The 21166-nt window shown below is 39.6% G+C and overlaps 1 protein-coding gene across 1 annotated transcript; it reads right to left on the reverse strand.

Annotated features, from left to right (window-relative positions):
* Positions 1 to 75: 75 nt before the first annotated feature.
* LOC113493404 (cadherin-23-like) lies at positions 76 to 20281 on the reverse strand. Its single transcript, XM_026871378.1, has 35 exons — positions 20164 to 20281; positions 18947 to 19058; positions 18536 to 18604; positions 17962 to 18117; positions 17441 to 17558; positions 17016 to 17163; positions 16352 to 16591; positions 15857 to 16055; positions 15311 to 15615; positions 14988 to 15161; positions 14388 to 14581; positions 13859 to 13976; positions 13438 to 13539; positions 12747 to 12916; positions 12113 to 12288; positions 11438 to 11612; positions 10837 to 11041; positions 10387 to 10522; positions 9629 to 9820; positions 8899 to 9020; positions 8247 to 8465; positions 7781 to 7906; positions 7308 to 7428; positions 6784 to 6875; positions 6485 to 6617; positions 5972 to 6085; positions 5402 to 5583; positions 4876 to 4974; positions 4308 to 4500; positions 3753 to 3862; positions 3054 to 3211; positions 2309 to 2512; positions 1853 to 2017; positions 1356 to 1470; positions 76 to 893 (listed from the first exon to the last, which is right to left on the reverse strand). The coding sequence occupies exons 2-35, from the start codon at positions 19023 to 19025 to the stop codon at positions 801 to 803; spliced, it is 5202 nt and encodes a 1733-aa protein (XP_026727179.1). The 5' UTR covers positions 19026 to 19058; positions 20164 to 20281; the 3' UTR covers positions 76 to 800.
* Positions 20282 to 21166: the final 885 nt, after the last annotated feature.

The following is a 21166-nucleotide window of genomic DNA, read 5'->3' on the forward strand; positions in this document are numbered from 1 at the left end:
CCCAGTTTTCCGAGAAAGGAAAAAGTGGAAGGGAAAATTTCGATTTTGCGTTACCTAGAGAATAAAACAGGCATACATCTTTTATTTTTATTAAAACACAGTATACAAAATAAATGCACTTATATTTATTACGAGTATATCTACAGTTTGACATCACATTATACACGGTGATTTTTTAGTCGTCTTACAAAAGTAGCCCAGTTCATGTATCCGACGTAAAATACCCCTAGGCGCGATTATTATTTTTTTATCATCAAATAAGATAATATACTCTTAAAAATGATAAAAACGCCGCCGCCCGCGCCCCTCACCATTGTTACAAGGCTCGGACCGCGCTCGCAACAGAGCTGTGTTTCTAAAAAGTTACAAATAGCATCATAATATTAAATAAAAATTGCATTTTAAATTTATTCAAATCTCATAAATACCTATTTTTTTATCATGAACGTGTTGTAGTCATTGGATACATGAACTGGGCTGCTTTTGTAAGACGACTAAAAAATCACGGTGTATTTATTATTACCTATATCTATCTATATAATATGTATAAAAACTTGGTAAAATTTATGAACGACTGGACTGATTATCCAAGTTATACCTTAGTAAAATTACCCAGTTATAGTTTTAATATTGCGGAGGTCCAGTGGACCTTCCGACTTCCTAACAGTTGTGGGAGCGGGACAGGCACACGGCGAAGAGCGATGTCTCTCTTCCACAAATGTCTTCTGGGCAAGTTTACGCAGGGAACAGCCACTAGCCAGTATCTTATACTACATGAATACTTTCACATAGATTTTGTTTTATCTCCGGATGGGCGTGTTCCCGAACTCCGGGCTGAAGGGGCTAGCGTTGAACTTGAAGTTGTTGCCGTGAGTCGCCACCGTGTCGTTGTTCTGATAAATTAAAATAGCATTCAATTATAAATAAAGTTATAAGTACTGGTGACAGATCGACTAGAACTACACATTATAAACATGAGTTCATTGTTTCAAAGTCTTTCTAGGTGGGACCTAAGGAATTAATGCGGAGAAGAAACTGCATGTTAATAAAACCGACACTTCATATACTTAGGCGTGACTTTCACTTATATCTGATCTTTAACTGTACAGATTTTGGGTTACTTAGACTCAACATTGATACGACAAATTCCGACAAAATACCAAGTCTCATAAAGAATATTTGAATCGTGATATAAAAATTTTCATTCTTATTCAATTTTGCGACGTTAGCTGCATATGGCAGGAAAAAATTAGTTCTATAATAAAAGAAAATTTTCTTCCTACTTAATTTATCACTATAATTACATTCCGATGAACATACAAGACCATGAAAGACTATGTATTAAGGTATCAGACCTGATTATCAAGTACGATGCCCCTCAGGGAGCTGTCGTCAGCGGGAGGGAAGTAGTCGTTGCGGAACTGCGGCAGGTCCTCGATACCGATCAGGTCCGAGTCGTTAGAAACGTCGCTGGGAAAGAAGCAGAATGTCAGTTATGTGTTATGTGGAGAAATCGTGATGTGATTCAGGAGGTCGAAGTCGAAGTCTTAGTCTAAGATGTTTGTAGCGGTAATCGTTGCTCAAGCATGGTGCAAACCCATATCGCACCAACCTTAAGTTTAGGTTGCTTCTGGCTAAAAAAACTATGTTTTGCATGATGGTTCAATTCATTCATCACTTCAGATTGAAAAATCTCTTAACTCCTAAAAAATATATCGTTTTTGCTGATGTCAATGCGTAAATCCAAGCTGACCTGATTGTTTTCTTCATACACTGAGATCAGCTGGTGGTCAATACAGTACTATTCTAAATTCTGTGTCTATTCTTGGGAGGTCTCGTTTAATCCAGTCACCTGATCGCATCGAAGTCCGGCGCTTTGATGGTCTCGTTCCAGATGGGGTTGGAGCCCTCGACGGCGTGCTTGTTGGTCCCGGGCGCGGCCAGACCCACGCGGTTCAGCCCGGAGTCCACTGAGCCGTATTTAGTCATGGATAGGGCTTCCAGACGACGGTTGAGCCTGAGAAAGGGAAGATAATTACAGTTGACAATATTGTAACATTGCATGGGAAAACAATTATTACTATATTTGATTTCAATTGAAAATAGCATTAAAGAAGTTAGCTAAATTTTTTATGGTGAATCAATCAATGAATTTGTCCAAATCAGGGTTAATTTTATGTGCATATGATTTGAATTTCAGTAAAGCCTCCATGCCAAAGAGACAAATTCGTTTGGAGAACCATTAATTTAAAAAATAAGAAAGCTAAATTCTGAATGTTTTGTCCTCTGGATCGCATCAGATACTCACGCTCTAGTCCTGACGATGAAGGTGATGAGTAGCAGCACGCACAGGAAGCCCAGCAGCGCGGCGAGCGCGCCCAGCACGTATATCGTGAGGCTGTTGTCCACGCCCAGCTCTGGGCTGGAGCCACCCACAAAGTCCTCCAGATGCAGTTCGCGAGTTAACAGGGTTTCCTGAATCGCTCTCAGCAGTATTGTGTTACTACGGAGCCTGGACAAAGTTAAACATAAAATGAAAATGATATTTGGTGTTGGCAATTTATTCGGTTTTGGGATTCTGGTTTCCACTAGATGGCACATATATATTTATTGAGCAAATGGCAGCAATTGGCTCATTGGTTTGTCGGGCAAAAAATAGATTGCGTTATAATTATGTGATGCTGCAAGACGTTAATTGCTAAACGCCTGCAGCGATTTTGCCGATTTTACCAGGAATTTTTTTTTGGGTAAGGCCCCCACCTTACTCAAAAAAATCTTCGCGGACACCCACCTCCACGAAAGAAAAGTTGGTAGTGGAAGATTCTTACCGACCAGGAGGCCTAGCACATTTTAAATTGAAATTGTTGCAGTTATGGCAATGAGTCGTGTATTGGGCGGTTTTCTTTTTTAAAACTGCAATAACTTTCAAATGTCGTTAAAGGGCATTATATAGTTCTTTGGTTCGAGATTGTTTAGAAAGCGGAAACTTAATTCGGAGAAAATCTCATAGAGATCCGATTCTGTCCTCGTTGCATGTATGAGGGGTTCCGTACTGCTCTATTTCCTCGGTGGTGGCGGGCACGTGGTCCCGTATGAAGTGCGCGCGCACCTCGGTGCGGTCGTCGCGCGCGGCGCCGCTGCTGTCCGGCGCGCGCAGCACCGCGTCGATGTTGCACGTCAGGCTGAACACCGACGAGAACGTGTCCGCTATCTGTGACATGTGCAACATATTATATTTCACTCAATATTACTACTTACTCTTTGCGTCTTTATCATTGAGAACAATTAAACTTAGACCTCCAAAAATAAACATAAATCCAAGTAGCCGAATCGGACTCTTCACACTTAGGTGCAACGCAGACGACAGACTTTTAGTGCGAACGAGTTTGCGCCGTCAGCGTTATCGCGCGTTGAAACAATCATTCAATTTTACCTTAGGGATCTGTACAAATAAGCTAAACAAATTTGCAACACAAAATGATCACCTATCTAATTTATGACCGTAACAATAATACATTAGCACGAAACAAAAATCATTTCAGAAAATTTCACTATCTAGCTATCACGATTCATGAGATACGCTCGGATAACAGACGGATACGACAGAAGGTACCGTTTTTACATTTACTTGAACAATTTTGATATGATAGTATTGCAAGTATTTGTACTAAGGTATTATTGGTGCAGATAAAGGCAAGCATGATAATGACTGGGACCTTTAGCGGCCTAAGTTACAACTATTTAGTACTTACGAAAGCTCTGTTGGAGTCAACGACATCCAGCGTGTTGTTGAACAAGAAGTAGACTCTGTTGAGATGGGTGATCAGATAGATCTTCACGTCAGTACGGGCTTCTGCACCTCCTACAATATAAAAAATATATTTAGAATTTGATTTTGGGTATGGTAGAAGTCCTAAGTCCTTGTGGAATGGAAATGGCTTATGAATGAAAAAATATGAGGCTGTAAAATAGCTTCATCATTTTTAATTTCTGACCACAGCACAGATTTAAGAGCTCATTGAAGTTGGTGTACCATCGTAGATGAGAAATTCAAATTGCTTAATAACTATCGATAAATTCACTATCTGTATGCCATAAGACACCAGCTTAAAAAAAGCCTTGTACAAGACAAGGTTTTTTACGCTGGCTGGCAGTTATATAACATTTACTCTATTTTATAACCCTTCCATTAAATCCTCTCAAAATACTTCAATATTAAATCATATCCGTCTAAGATCCAGTATCAAAAATTCGTGGAGGACTATAGCAGACGAATGTAAAACTAAATATAATGTAATTGATCTTACTGGTGTCAGTGGCCACGACATCGAATTCGAACATGCCGACCATGGTGTCGAGCGGGTTCATGTTGAGGGACAGGACGCCGCTGCTCGGGTGCAGCGTGAAGGCGGACTCCCTCACGCCCTCCAGCGAGGGGTCCACCACCATCGTGTCCAGGTCCATCGTGTACGTTATGTCTAGGCCTTCGGTATGTGTCGCCTGAAATAAGCGTTTTATGTCAGTTTGTCGGTTTATACGAAAAGTCTAGATCTTCTTCTTATCCTGGTGATTTTTTGCCAAGAAAATTTATATGTAGTGTGGTTCTTTGGTAATTGGGTATCACAGATCGTCTGAGCCATTTGATTGCGGCTTCTCTCGATAAATAACAATCCATCTAAAGCTGGGCGGTGTGCCCCATACGAGGGCACTAGATTCCCTCAGAACTGTGAAGAGTATCTCTCCAACAGCTGCTTTGACAGTGGAAGTATGACCTGACCTGCACAAGCCCAGTGACGATGCAGTCTGCATGTCTGAGCACAAAACTATAAACTAAACATATTATTATAAATTGACCTATTTAAGAGCTATTCTTACATGAACAGTGAGTAGTTCCCTGTTGGATGTATCCGTCTCGTAGATGCCGGCGGTGTAGATCTCTCTCTCGAATACTGGCCGCGGGTCAGCCTCACGGACCTAAAACAAAAAAAGCATATAGCGTTTTGGATATTGGATTTGGGAGGTTCAGAAACTTTCCACTTATTCTTGTAATTCGCACTTTTAAGTTTAATTTTTAGTTGATAAGGAACCAACATGTCTTTTAATCGAATTGAGACCGAGTTCGTACCCTACAACACGACTCTTGCACTAATTGTCGCTGGGGCTAGCTAAAAACTTTGATAATCCTTACCACTATTTCATTTGGTAAATCAATTTTAGTACCAACTATTCTGTTTCTATCCAATTAAGCATGCATTACCATGTATTCTTACACACGCAAATAAATAATCTTTGTCTTCGTCTTTCAAAATAAAAATGACACCCAAACCATGTCTTTGGTCGATTCAAAATGAAAAACACTTAACAAGTTTCGGTAGTAACCTGCAGAGTATATAGGACTTACATTGATGGTGAGCAGGAAGGTGGAGGAGGGCAGCAGCGGCGGCGGCGCGGCCGGGTCCAGCAGAGTGTTGGAGGCCGCCACGCGGACCACGTGACTGGCCTGCGAGGCACGCTCCAACTCGCGGGATAGGGAGATCACGTTTGTGGTCGAGCCCACTTGGAAGTAACCCTCCTCGTTGTTATCTATCAATTATAGGAATGTTTCAAATCACTTTGTTTATTTACGAGATTAAAAATGATTTTTTATAGCTGAAGCTCTTAAAAAGCGAAGAATCAGGATGCTGGGCTCAGTAAAATCATCTGAATAAAAGATTTTTCGGTTGAACGACTCTAAAGCATGTTGCGTAACTCATATTTAGACAGACGTTGCTCCCATCCGATAATTATAATGGCGTGATTGATTTCTATTACACATATATACCGATTGGACGGCAATCCGATACGACTGCAGAAAGATGCTACCGAGACACGAAAACTTAGGAAGAACTTAACATGTCTTGGGATCAAAATTGAGATCTTTCCCTGTCCGAACCACCAGGGAACAGCTGGATATTCTTACTATTACTCTTACCGATAATACTGTAGTATATCTCATGACAAGGCTCGTTCATTTCCTCACACATGTAGTTCTTCGGGTCCACAGCTCTCGGCAGTTGATGGGATTCCAGTAAACCAGCCTCTTTTTCTGTTAACATGTAACGACAATTTAGTTTTTATATTTCGAAATTCCAATGTTTTAGAATTTCATATAACCATTGTTGTCTTCTAGGATATGTATATTTTCTTCAACCCAATTTAAGGGCAGTAATGCAACACAAACTTTCTTTAATCATAAACCCACTAAAAATGGCTATAGTAATTTAAGATAGATCAGATGCAATGTCGTTTCTTGCGATACCGGGTTCCTGTTCCTAATACAAGATCTGTCTCTTTAGCCAAGTGACATTCTAACAGTCGTTAGCGTTGATAGGAAACATTGGAATGTGTGAAGGAACGAAACGCTTTGTAATCACCATACATTTGAACTATCGACTGATGGACTCTCACTTGGTTAAAGGAACATGTATTTAGATAATAATGTTACCTATAAAAGCGACAGTATACTGGCTGACGCTGAAGACAGGGTCCCCGTGCGTGGGCACGAACACCAGTCTGAAGGACACCTCCGAGAACAGCGAGCCCGGCTCTGTGCCCGCGTCAGAACCGCGGATGGTGATCTGAAGCAGATATACTAATGTTATAAACGTGTAGGTAGTTCTGACTGTTTGTATGTCACGCCTTCAATGATAAATCAACCGATGGACATAAAACTTAGATGTCTGATAATTTTTATCAGACATTTTGCTCCCGTTGAATAAAACGAATGTAAGTTTTTCGACTCACATCAAATCCATCGTCTTCTAGAGGCAAGGGCTGCGACAGGTAAAGCTCGCCAGTGTTGTCCTCGAAGTTACGCATGGAGAAGTATTCAGCGGCTGTAAAAAATAAGTTTAAGATAATATTAATAATAATTATAGCTAAAATATTTACAAATTGATGTTCAATATTAATCTTCTTCTTTTTTTTATTTATAAAAATGAATGTTCGTAGTCTCGCTAAAACTCGAGGACGGCTGAACCGGCTTATTTAAGTCTTGAAATCTTAGTCGCAGTCCAGGGAAGGTTTAAACGGTGAGAAAATATGGAAAAGTTGCGGCAAAGACAAAAATGTCTACCGGCGGTACGTAGTTTGCTGGGACAGCTAGTACATAATCGGTTTGAATGATAGACTTGATGCTCGATTTGACTGAAATTGATATTTAGAGGTTTAAAGGCGATCGAAACCGCCGGTAACTGTAAGTTTTTCTCCTTTCCGCGTTAATGGTAGACGGCGGAGCTAATAGTTGTTTGTCATATAATAGTACGTACCAGCCCCGACGACGCTGAAGCTGACGCTGCCGGCGTGCAGCCCGTCCCCGTCGGTGGCCGACACGCGCGGGAAGCTCTGCCCGTCCACGCGGACCAACACGCCGTTCACTGTCGACTGCTCCTGGGGGAAGCAATACAAATTTCATGACTAAGTTTCCAAATGGGTAGTAATTTTTTTTCTCTACGCAGCAGGTTATAGCTTTGAAAATAATTTCAACAATTCATCCTGTCCCCTGCTGAACATAACCTCCCCAATTTGCGCCACAACGCCAGGTATATTATTTTTGGTAGAAGAATGATGCTCAAAACTAAAATAGTTTTATAAGAAGCTTTTGATACACTCAATTTAATCAATACTAATATTAAAATTTTGATAAAAACAATGTTAGTTAATGACTGGAACACTTAACATATTTTCCAAATAATATTAAGGTCTAAAATAGATCTGTGCTTGTAGGTGGGTAAGTACTAACCCTGGACAAGCGGAAGGTGTTGCCAGCCTGTGGGAACACGAACACCGGTTCGTGGTAGTTGTAGGGGCGGATGGTGAGGGTGTACGTCTCCTCAGATATCTGCTGAGGGATGCCGTGGTCGTACGCCTGTTGACAATTAATATATAAATGAAGTAGTCATAAGGAAAATATCAGACGCTGTTCTATAATTTACATTTTACTGACCAAATGTCAGGTATCAAACATTTTTTCAATTTTACCCCTAATGTCTGAAAAAATAAAGCATCTTACTAATTCTAATATTTGTAGCAGGAGAGTTGGTTTGTTTGTTTGCTTGCTTGCTTGAACGCTTATAACCACGCGGACAAAGTCGCGTGCAACAGTTAGTCGTTAACAAAATTGTTACCATATCTTATATTTGGTTAGGTAACTTAAGATGAATGTATAAAGTGTTATTGAATATCGAAATACATAAAAAACAACGTACCTGTATATGTATACTATAAGTTCCCCAGAATCCTTTCAGATGGCGAGCGGTCTCGAGCTCTCCTGTCTTGTTCTCTATCTGAATCATGTTGAACAGCTCCGGGACTTCGATCTCTCTGTTGGTCACTTTAAGGCCAAGAATCGCGTAGCCGACCCTAGAGTTATCCGTGTCCGGCTCGTCTCTGTCCGGAGCGTAGATATGTGGTAGTACGCGTACTTCCTATTGTAAAAAACATTTTGTTAAGTTTAAGTCAAGATCACAAGGCATTTTTCTATAAACAAAGATCAACATTAAATTTTGGCGAAAAGAAGGAATATTATAGACATGTCAAAATACGACAGGGCAGATAAGATGAAGCCTAATAGAAAGGTTACAATAAACAGCAGCTTCGACCACTTAGCGACTCAACCGAATTAAAATAGTCACCTTTCGGAAACATCGGGCAATCGTCCATAATCGGAAATTATTTAGACGTGTTTAAAATATCTTAAAATCATTAAAGTCAATAAAGATAGACTTCTTCTCTTGTGACATTACATTCGCGTGTAAAGCGGGAATTTGAGGCGACTTTAGATCCTGTGAGTATAAATATTATTTAATAATATCTAGGTTTGCAGTTAGTCTATATTTTAGAAGAAGTTAGTACACTTACTTCTCTCTCGTCTTCGGACACAGACCAGGATAGTTCTTCAGGCAGCGGCAGTTCGGGAGCGTTGTCGTTCACATCTAACAGAACCACGAGCACTCTCTTCTCCGCCATATTGCGTTGCCCGTCTACAACGTATGAGGAGATATTTGATTGATTGTGTGCCCAGAAACGGGATGGTGAATATTAGTCCCTGTTGTTTAGCTGTCTGAGGATCTACCATCTCTTTTTAATGTTATACTATTGCTGTTTTGAAAGTGTGCGGTGTCTCTCTTCTACAACTGCTCTATGATGTGGAAATATAGCTGATGGAGTAGAGAGTAATTGATTGATCATGAACAGAACAGAACATGTTGTGGTATGTACCAAAAGTTTCTCCTAACCCAGGTATATGCTTACTTAGTAGGTCTCTACGTAAGACTGAATGTAAAAGATGATTGATAAAGAATAAACTATTTTTTTTTAAGTACTTATGGGTCTTGAAAATTGTGCCAGCTTATATAAATCATGTTTCAATGTAACTAAACTGTGTGGTTCCGTGGAAGTTAGACAGCCCAGTAAACGGCGAGTAAGCATTATTTTAACTTGCAGGGCTCATGGCAAAAATACTGAGAGCCTGCGTCCACCTCTTTCAGTAACATGACTGCAGTTGTGGAAGTGTGGCAGCGCGATAGAGAGCTCTATCCCTTTCTGCGTAAAGATCTAAAAATAAATTATAATCCCATTGTCCCATTACCTCCATCGAAAAAGAAGTTATCGAAGAGGTTGAGGAAGATGGTGTGTTCCGGATAGTCGCCGTCTCTGTCCAGCACCGTGTCGGTAGTGTAGTGCACGGTGATGAGGCCCGAGTCCTGGTCCACCGCGAAAAGCTCCAGCAGCATCGGGTTCACCGAGTACAGGATCTGGTAGCGGACCGTGTGGTATAACTCTGTTGGAAACGAAGATATTTTCAACTCAGATGGTAACCGAGTCTATCTAATTTTGCTATGGCAAGATTGACATATTTCTAAATGGTGTTTACGTTTATACGCCAACAGATGATTTATGTTTCCTAATCCTGGTGGAAGAATTTGGGGAAGCCTTTGCCCACCTGTGGGACGTAGTGGCCTTGATAATAAAATCTCATTTAGCTCTTCTGTTTTAAGTCGATCTTCTTTGCATTCTTAATATCAGATTTTTGTTAGTTTTTTAAATAATGCTAATACGGTGTAGCATTGTGTGTCTAGCTTACGCTAATGTGATACATAATCGTCTTGTCGAAGGTTCGGCTCATGGCTAAATATACCGCCTTAAGTAACGATCAAACAAGAATTTACAGAAGTAAGTGATGTTCCAAAAAGTCTCTTTATTCACATTTGATAATGACTGAAATAAAATGAATGAAGACAATACGACATCTAAAGGCTTCTTTGCTATGTGTTTACTATGGGTCTACTGTGTGTTGTTCTAGAACTAGTTTGATCAATAAATAGTTCGAGTTTATGAAGTTCTTACCGTCTCTGTCAAGGTCGGTGGCGGAGAGCTGTGCTACGGGGTCCCCATGGGTCGCGTTCTCCCAAACCCACACGGTAATGCTGGGGCTCGCGGTCTCCGGGTTCTTGTTGTTTGTGTCTATGATGTCGATAGATAACTGTAAGGATAAATGTATGATATGAGTCAGTAAATTAAAATTTTTAATAAGCTCCGAGAATTTTCAATTGGATTTCTTCGTAAGACATGGCATTGGACAATTGTGTTGCGGGGCTCTCAATAGCTTATATACTGTTAATATGGAAAGGTTTATGTGAGCGTATAGTACAGGTCAAAGATACCACCGCGTCAGCCTATGATTAAAGACTCCGGTTGTGACGAGAAACTAGTCAAGTAATCTCCAGAAGAAACCATTGCATCAATGAACAATGAATAATTCTCACGAGAGTTACTATAGGAAAGTATATTTCTTACATCGCCTTCGGTGTTCCAGACAGTGGGGTCCGTGCCGGTGCAGGCCACGCCGTCGTCCTCCACACAGCGGTCGCTGGCGATGACGGTGTACTCCAGGGTCCAGGTCTTGGGCACGTCTGCGTCTATCTCTCCGTCACCCAGGACCGTCAGCTGACCCAATATGGGATCGATCGCTACTAGGCCTTCTTTGGTGCCTGGCTTAGGACTAAAAAGAGAGGAAAAGGTGCTTTTATAATTATGTTGTTTGATGCGAATGTACTTAGACAGGGATTATTTTTTTTGCAATCTGCAAGATGGGTAGAGGAGTTTAATCTTAAATTGACGAGGATGTCGCGTAATAAACTTCGAAAAATCAGTAAGTTACTTGAGGAAAGGCAAAAATGCTTTGGACAAAATTAGACGTACATGTAGTATTTTCTTTGTAAATTGGCATTAGAAACATTTGTAAGAGAAAATATCAGAAAGTTTAGTGAAAGACATTAAGCAAAATCCTTATGGGTTATTTTGTCTTTGTGAATATTAATCGAAAGGTAGAGAAAAGTGGTACTCAACAGCATATCCTAATCAAGTAAGGTGAAGAGTATTTCCAGTATATACTCACTGTATGGAGTACCGCACTTTATTGTAGAGCGGGCCGTCGATGTCGGTGGCGAGCAGTGAGCCGATGATCCCGCCGGCGGGCGAGCCCTCGCGCACGCGCAGCGCCTGCCGCAGCTGTCCCGCCGCCCACACCGGCGGGTTGTCGTTCATGTCGATTATGTTGATGGCCAGGATCGCTGGCGAGGGGGACAGGTACGTTAGGAACTTAGACTTGAAAGCAGTTGAAGGTAGTTATAATCTTACTCAGTACTTACTTTTTTAAGTTGTTTTTCATATTTTGCAAAAAAGAAACAAGTTAGATATCAACATGGACTCTAAAAGGCACGCAAAGATTTAGAAGAAGGAAAATAATCCTTGTATCCTGAGGACTTGTGGTCGATCAAAGAAATACTTTCCCTGGGCGGGGATCGAACCCTCGACACGCCGCGCTCTGTAGTTTTGGCATGGTGACCTCAACCACTCAGTTATTGGTGCAGTCATCAAATCTTTTTTTATTGCTAGAGACGCCAATTTTTAAAAAAGAACAAAAAAAATTGATAGCTGTCAGCCAGCCTAACGTTACAAAAAAGTCTAAAAAGTAGTACGCATTATATACTTTTGAGGGAAAACCATAAGTAAGTTGTTGAATACCTTGGGAAAATTGGTAAAAACCAAGATTTTTTTTCAAATTACTCACATTCAGCATGATCGATAGCACCAGCCACAGTGTTCCTGTCATAGACCTTGATGCTGAGGTACAGGATCTCGAACTCCTCGTAGTCGATGGTGACTCCCTCTCTGATGGTCCTCACGTCGAGGCGCCCGATGACGCGGTGACGGGTCTCCGTGGGGATGGTTATTATTTCCACGCATCTAAAGGAGAGTAAAAAAACATTTTGGAAATGTTGTTCAAAGAAATGTTTTTAGAAGATATTGTAATTCCAAAGGTGTCTATATTAATTTTGATAAAAATGTGTTTGTGCTTTCAAATATCTGACAGCTTTTAAAAACCTATTAGAAATAACTACTGCTACGTTTACGCTGTTTACGTTTGTAGAAGAATGTGACTAGTTAATATTTATTATTGAATACGTGAAATTCTGTAAAACGGATAGTATTTTTGCAATAACACGATAGCAGTTGCCAGTTCGAGTCCTTTCAGGTTGATAAGTGTTATTATCAAATTGGCAACAAAATGGTTGCATATGACGAAATAGTCAAGTGGGAAAGAGCTGACACTATATTAAAATATTTAGCTGAACTCCTAACAAATGGGAACTGACCCAAAACAGCTTAAGCCAGGTTAGGCAGAGGACAGAAAGTGTTCGTACTTATGGAACTCAACATCGGGAGCTGGTCTTCCCTGCTTGGTCGCGTACGAGCTCTCCCAATCTATTTCGAACTCGAGTTGTGCGTCGAGGTCGGGGTCCGTGGCCGCGATCTCCGCCGGTATCACGAAGTCTTGCGGCACGTTCTCTTCCACTTCAGGACTACCGCGAGGCTACAAATCAGACCAGATTACATTATGGACTCTATCCTGATCGACGACGTAAATTTTCAGTCAGTGATATTCTTAAACTACGGCTTTAACTTCGCCTTTTCACATGACTTCAAAAAGGAGGAGGTTGTCAATTTGCATGTATTTTTTTATCCGCATAGACCGATTTTGTAGATTCTTTTTTCATTTATCGTGAAATAGCTTTTATTTGATCCCATTAGAAATTTCAGGTTTGGCGCAGCAGTTTTTTAATTGAATATTTTTTTGTTTTCTACCAAAAGTTCTTGGAAAGAATTGAAAAGTATAAAGAGCTCACATAAACGAAACTACTGCTGTTATTTTAGGGATTTCATTTGATTACTTGGTACAACTTAATTTTCTCTTCGTGCAAGACTGGAACACTACTAACAAAACGTTAAAGTTAAGAAAAGTAAGCATATCAAGGTGAATTTCAAAAACTAGGGATTTATATAAAATGTATCTCTTTACAAGTTAGCAGTAGAAGGGCAATAGTAAGTTCATACGAGTAGCAGCGTGGGCGGCGTGTTGTTGATGTTCCGCAGCCTGATGGTGAGCTGCGCGGTCACCGAGTTGTAGGGCTCCATCAGCGTGTCCGTGGCGCGGACCTGGAACCAAGAACGACTATATTTACATAACCATAGCATAAACTGAACATGGCTTGTAGAGGAGTTCACGTCTCCAAGCACTGTTGAATTGCTCCAAGGGTAACTACAAATCGAATGTGTACCAATTTTCGTCCAAAGCCGATCTGTGATTCTTGGATAAAAAAGTAACAAACATCTTTAATATACATCCATACATACATACAAACTTTCGCGTTTATAATATTACTAGGATAACCATATTTTATTACAGGACTTCCAAAAACAGAGACTTTGTTAGTAAAAGATTGAGGTATCATATCCACCACTAATTATATCTTACCTGGACAAAGAACTCATTTTGCCGATGGAAGTCGAAGTAGTCATCGTGAGCGACAGATATCTCACCAGTGTCCGGATCAATTTTCAGATAATCTTCAGCATTGCCTAGCAATGAGTGTCTGAAAAAGTAATTATTAAATAGTCTTTTAAATACATTTCTTTTAAAAGGTGTATGGCTCTGACTCCTATGTGGCTGTTCCAATTTGAAAGGCTTTTTATTGAAGGCCGTAGGGTGGTACTCTGGATAGTTTATATTAACAAAACAGCCCGGCAAACCAAAGTTTACCAGATCAGGTCGACTTGGATAATTTTTCTATATATATATAATTGTGACCGATGCTTAGTTTTTAATAACAACTTTAAAACTAAGCATTGGTCACGAAGACCATAGTTCAAACTTATTTTTACAAGCGTAGTAAGTATTTTAATTTGTACGGATCTGGTCATATGGTTCTATGCAAGGAAAGTGTACAGGTTGACAGGTGGTTCTATGCACGAGGTACAGGGTCCAATCAATATTAATTACTCACACAACTTTATCACCGATATCTCTGTCGTCAGCCTTGACGATGGCCACAGGGAAGTCCTTTCCGACAGTCTCGTCAAAGTCTACCGTCTGCGCGCTGTGCTCGAAGATCGGGAGCTCGTCGTTCCAGTTCCGGAGGTTAATGTTCAACAACGCCTCGCCCGTTAAACGAGTGTCGTTCAAGTCTATTGCTCTTACCTGGGGATTTTGGTTAAATCATGGATATATAGGTATGTTAGGTAGAGTAGGAACAAAACACATTGAAAGAAATTGATGGGTTGATGAAGAAAGATTGTTGTAACATACTGAGTGATAATATGTCTTAAGTGATGAGGAATGCAGCTGGGGTCGTTTTCAGGATTTCTAATAGACTTCTAATATTTAATACAAAAAAATCAGAAGCAAATATCTGGTTAATATCAGTTGAGATTACCATCCTATCCATTACAAGTGAGAATTAAGAGATAAGGTTTCCGAGGTTAACAACAGTAAATCCGATCTGACGCTGTGGAAGAGAGACACTACGCATTAGATTGTCCGTCTCGTTTTTTCTGGTGCAGTCTTAAATATAGAACTTAAGATTCCTGTTACGTTATCCACGTACCTTTAGCTGAATGTTTTGATATTTTTCCACTTCATAATCCAGAAGGTGGTGGTTTCTCGTCGACACTATGAACGATTGTTCCTGGTATCCCCTCGTCGGGGAGATCATGAAAGCTTCCTCGGCACCTTCAGGGTATACACTCTCCAAGAACACTTCATATTGAGCGTTTTCACCCTGGACGAAGTTCAAGGTGTTAAATGATACAAGGATAAAATAATTCTCAAAATAGGCTTTTAAACACGCTTTTGTTTTTGTACAAAAGTATTATTTGCGTAACGTACGACTACTTGGATTGAAACCAGAAATGCAATTGAGTAACTTACGAGATCTATGTCGTGGAACCCAAAGTCTTCTAAATTGAGGGTCATGGGCGTCTCTTCGTCTATTTCTATTGTGTAGGTATTCTTGAAAGGGAGAGGCCTTTGATCGTTGACGTCATTGACGATGATCACGATGTTGGCTCTGGTCTCGAAGGGGTTCTTCCCCTCTTTATCATCGATACCGTACTTATACGCTACTATGGACAGCTGGAACACTTCCCGCTGTAGAGTGTCTCTGTCTATCTTGTCAACAACTAATGTGGCGCCGCTGCGATCTCCCGCGATTGGTTCCAGGGAGAAGAATGTATCTAAAATGAAATTTCTTATAAGTCAGCCTGTTTTTGTCTCTTTTGTTTAATAGGTAGTTTTAAAAAATACTTGACAAAAGTCACGTTGGTTTGTTACTGTGAGTTGGATGGAACCTGCAACCTCTTGCTTACAAATCCGTTCATAAAACTTTAAGGCCATTATGACCTTTATATCAGATAGCCAGTACAATAGCTAAAGGCACTAGTGGATAGGAGTGTATTTAGTTTTAGGCTACTGTACCTTCTTCGTCCGCTTCCAGCTTATAGTAGATTTCTCTGTCGAGCCCCGTGTCACCGTCTATGGCCCTGATGTGGAACCTCTGCACAGTCTTCTCATCGAACTGCTGCACGGCGAAGATGTCCAGCCAGCGCGGGTTCCTACGGTCCACGTTCAGGACTTGCACCATCATTGTCACAGTGTGGGTGTTGGGCTTTGAGTCCTGAATTAACACACAAATTATTTATAAGTTTGACGTTGACCAGAAAATGGCAAGAAAAGATGTTTGTTGTTCGAGTTTTTAGCTGGAACCTTGGGAATTAAGTAAAGCAATGAAGAAAATGTCGATAACAAAGTTTCAACCCACATCCTATATTTTAAGACATTTAAATTTATCGAAATTCTGGGGCTCAACATTAAGGGTGTTCCACACACGATACGGCGAAGGACTTCATCTAAACTTGTTAATTCTACTTGCGTATAGGCAACTTACGAAGGTAGAAGGAAGGACAAACTTACCAAAGCCGTGACTCTGAATATATGAAGAGGATTGAGCTCGAAGTCTAGGGCTTTGTGTAGGTAGAGGACCATGTGGGTGGTTTTGTCGTCAGGGTCGAGCGTGTGGTCGTTGACCAGCTCGAAGTAGACCGCATCGTCGCGGTCGCTCTCGATCTCATACGTCATGAACTCCGTGCTGAGGCGACCGTCCGCGTCCGTCACCGTGTACACACACGACGTGCGGCCTAACTCGCCCGGCTCCTAGACATGGCATTTATAATATTAATACGACTGAGAATACTAAATAATATAACTGCGTATGTGTCAATTCAATCAGCCGTTCAATTAACAGCCTCTTTCTCGTTAGAGGCCTCCAAACATCTATAGTTTGTGAAACATAGAATCAGCTTTGACGCCGAACAACACAGATTTTTTATTTATACAGAAGAAGTAAAAAGTATTTTATATATTTTAACCAAACTATAGTTTGCAAAATATAGCGCACAGTTGAATGAAATTGCTGAATGGATTCAGGAAGTTAGTTGAATGATAAACCAACTTAGGTTTTCAGTGACTTAAAACTGCAAAGAGTATTTTCAAAGTATTTTGTGAGTATGAGTTACTAAGCGTTGCAATTAACAAATATTCTTGTTGTTATTAAATACGGTTGTTTTGCATTACTGACGGGTATCTCGCAACGGTCGATCATGTGTATTATGGGAGCGTTGTCGTCGATGTTGATGATGTCCAGCATCACTATGAGGACGGCTGATTCACTCGGCACCGAGATGTCGAACGAGTAGCGCTGCATGTCGGGAGCCTCGTAGTCCTGCCTATAAATGGGAACAAATTCATGATACACGTCAATGTATATAGCATAGAAGAGCCAACACCTCGACGGGGGAGAACAATGAATTATTTGAGTGTAACAGATAGGTTGATAACAGTTATAAGGTGTTAGCAAAAAAATACGAGAATGAAAAAGGGTATCAGCTAGTTGTTTGATTTGATACTGTCACGATTTCCAGATTTTTGTCTTTTAGGGCTTGACTATTTTGAAAAATAGGGCATTCAAAACTTTGTTCTTAAAATAATGCAGTTAATACATACTTATTAGTGATAACAAGGTGCCAGTCGCCGCCATCTTCAGGAATCCGACGAATGACAGGACCGAGCATGTGGAAACTACCCGATGCGAAGGGTTGCCTGATGCTCGGGGTTTCAGTGCCTGATGTAGGAAAAAAACAATAACTACACATGGGAAACATCTTATCAGATCCGGAGAAGGCGAGGCTGGAAAAGGGGAAGGTGTAAAGGTAGTGCGTCATATACTCATCGTATTTGTATGAAATATTGCAGCGCATTGCCACACACCGCACACGGATGACATAGCATGACGTATGAGGTTTAGTCAGTAAGACTCTGACACTACTAGTTCCCTCCTCCCGGGTGTCCACAACAAACTAACTGCTCTTATTTTATTACTCGCTTATCTTTATCATATGTGGCTCAAGTGCAAGAAGATTGACCACTGCCCGAACTTGTTTAATATGTGTTTTCTTCCATCTATTAGAACCTTACAATGAGGATGGCAATATTACTTACTGCCAGTAATCTTGGAGTTTACTTACCTTTATAATTTAACTTGGCTATAGCTATTTCTCCCTCGATCTCTTCCTCCATAAAAATTGTCATGACGATGGAATTTCCTGCAAAGGCAGGATCTTCTATGCACAGTTCCTCTCGCTGTGGCAGTGGTATAAGAGGCTGCTGGTTCCATGGTACTCCTGAAATTTACCAACTCCACTTAAATCGCTGGCACTTTAATTTGAAACGAAAATGTGTACATACAGCTCATACTTTGGAATGATTCGCAAGAATAGCTAGTAAACTATAATAGTACCAATTTTACCAAATAATCTTTTTAAGTCTGCAATCTGTCAAATATTCAGCAATTGTGAAAAAGCATACCTAATTTAGAAATACAAACTACACGATACAATGTTTGCGCTGCACTGGTGGTGCAGGATATACGCATTATACCCTGTCTAAACTAACTAAAACCCTGCTTTAAACCGTTTAAATTTACGGAAGTGACAAGTTTAAGTCACGTGACAAATATAAGGACTACATATTCAAAGCCCAGGCAAACTGTGTTGTCGTCTCGAAAATACAATTAAACTTTACCTTAGATAAAAATCTTACCATCAAAGTCCTTTATTTCAAAAACGGGAGTTTCTCCTCTGGGTATTTCTTTCATGTACGTACATCGCACTGAAAAACAATTTTTTTTTTATGAACAAATAAAAATGGTCATCAATTGTATGACCACACCTACAGTGGTCTACCCTCGACCTCTATTACTAGTAATTGTTTTGTTTTCTTGCGACAAAAGAAATTTATTCAGAGATTTGATCTGTGTAGTTATGATACAGCCTGACAAACGGATGGACGGATGTTCCGTTTATACTTAGGGTACAAAACCCAAACAGAGGAAGCCCATCAATATTTAATAATCGTTATCGGTCTGCTAAAGTTTTTCCTAGATCTGATTCAAAAGGTTTTAATGGGACTCTGGAAAACTTTTATAGAAAAATTACATAAGAAACTACATACATCCATCATTTTGTGCGTTGACAAAGCTGGCAGCGAATAATAACAGCGCTGCCGTCGTGATTCGGACGTCAACCTCCATTTTACATTCTCTGAGTCAGTCTGGAGATGATGTCTGGAAAGAATTTTTATAAAGGGGTCATACACTACGCATTTCCTACAAGCTAAAGCTACGATTTTTAACTCCCAGGGCCCCGATTCTGCTATTTACAATGACCGACGTATGAATGGCAAATGGATTAAATTGGCACTATTCGTATTATTGCAAACATTATTCTATCACAATAATTGGAAATTAAGTACGGGGCGGAACACTCACGGTCAAAACTATGGATTTTCAATTATTGTGTTGGCAAAATGCTTAATAAGAGATATTATATTTAATTTTGTAAAATTGTAAATATATCCTATAATCAAAATGTATTAAATAATACGTCACGAATTCCTGACTTAGTTTATTAGAAAAAAAGAGTAGGGTTACTACCCTAATAGTACTACTGCACCAGAAGGGTTTCCTATCATTCTATAAGGACATAATTTACGTAGTACGAAGTTTTCTGTGGAAACACCACTCTGCATACTACTGACTGGCCTCACTGCCGGAAAACACGATCATTTCCCGTTTCCACAAAGAAAACGTATGGAAAGATACCGAAGAAAATTGTTTTACAAGGACTTGAATTGGTCTGTTTACGTATAATGTATCATCAAACAAAAGTTCCGACAAATTAACATTTTGTGTCGAATGAGATTTACACAACGATATTAGAAGAACAAATAAATTAAATTGATTAGATTGAACAATCTAGGCCGGATTCGTTATTCATATCGAGCGGAGTGAATTAATCATTGTGATATCCTTCTGTTTTTGCTTCTTTCGTGATAAAAGTGTATTTCTATAATTGCATGAAAATACGGAAAAGTGGTACAGCTGAAATTAGTAAAAATTGTGTATTTTTGTCTGTAACTTAAAACTTAATTTACATTAAAACGAGACTAAAAACAATATAAAACAACAATAGAGATTACCATATAAAATACACCAGCCGTTTTTGTTAGTACAAAAAGACATTGCGAAATTGTTAACCTTTTTGAATTACCTAAACATTTAGAGATTTGAAAAACAATGCAAATCACAAAAGGTGAATCAAAACCTCATTGAAAACAAGGAAATTGGATGTTTTGAAGTACGTGGATATTTTGTATTGTTACATACATACCTGCACCTTTGCTATAATTAATCCAATACAATACAACACTGCACAGAACACGAGAATTATTTAAATAAAAAATAAATAATGATATTTCTCAAACAACACAACTTCGGCTAGTTTCCGGACGATTAATGTCTTTATTATTTTTTTGACCGAATTATCGGCAAAGATTAGATTGCGAGATATTATTTTATTTAACATAGCTATCGATTATTACGAACGATACGAGTATGATAACGAGTCATTTTTAACGAATTAATGATAACGTATTCGTCATGTTTATGTTAATTACCCTATGACTGTTTATATACGTATTGACAGACCTTTACTGCCCGAAAGTGGCAACTGGGCGAGTTGCATTTCCCGTCTGCAAATGCAACTGCAAATGTAAATGATCAATTCAAATTCAAAATAATGTTTACACATGGTTAGATTTGTTCTTATTAAATTAAACTTCATTTGGAGGCACCTAAACGACTAGTGTCAAACTAGTCGGTGTCTAGTGCTATTGGTCATAAATAACTGAATATAGAGTCATTCATTGCGGATAAAAAAATTACGAATCTATAATTTTACGAGAAATAATTTCTTCATAGATCCTTCAGTCTTTCATACATTTAAAGTAGCTAAGTAGTTATGTTTATGTAGCCATCACGTAATTTCTTGCTAGCATCATAATTGACGAAAGTGATGATGCTCTCCATTGGGTCCTACGTCAGGAATGGGGTGACCTTTCTCACCTCAGAAATCAGCGCCACGTGGGTATAAAATCACGTGATTCTAACCCCTATTCTTTGCAGTGATAAATATTACACGTATACGATCCACAATAGTTACCCATTTAATGTTATGAGCTACAAACATGGGCAAGGGCAAAAAAAACAAGGTTTGTCTTCCAGTCGTATCGAATCCTGCTGAATAGCTTCTACTACAGGTTTTATTATAGAAAATATGACGATTAAGCCTTGTTATAGAATTGTTATTTTTTTTCTGAATGGCTTTAAGCTCC

The sequence above is a fragment of the Trichoplusia ni genome, chromosome 4 (genome assembly GCF_003590095.1).
Source record: "Trichoplusia ni isolate ovarian cell line Hi5 chromosome 4, tn1, whole genome shotgun sequence".
In the NCBI taxonomy this organism is placed as follows: Eukaryota; Metazoa; Arthropoda; class Insecta; order Lepidoptera; family Noctuidae; genus Trichoplusia; species Trichoplusia ni.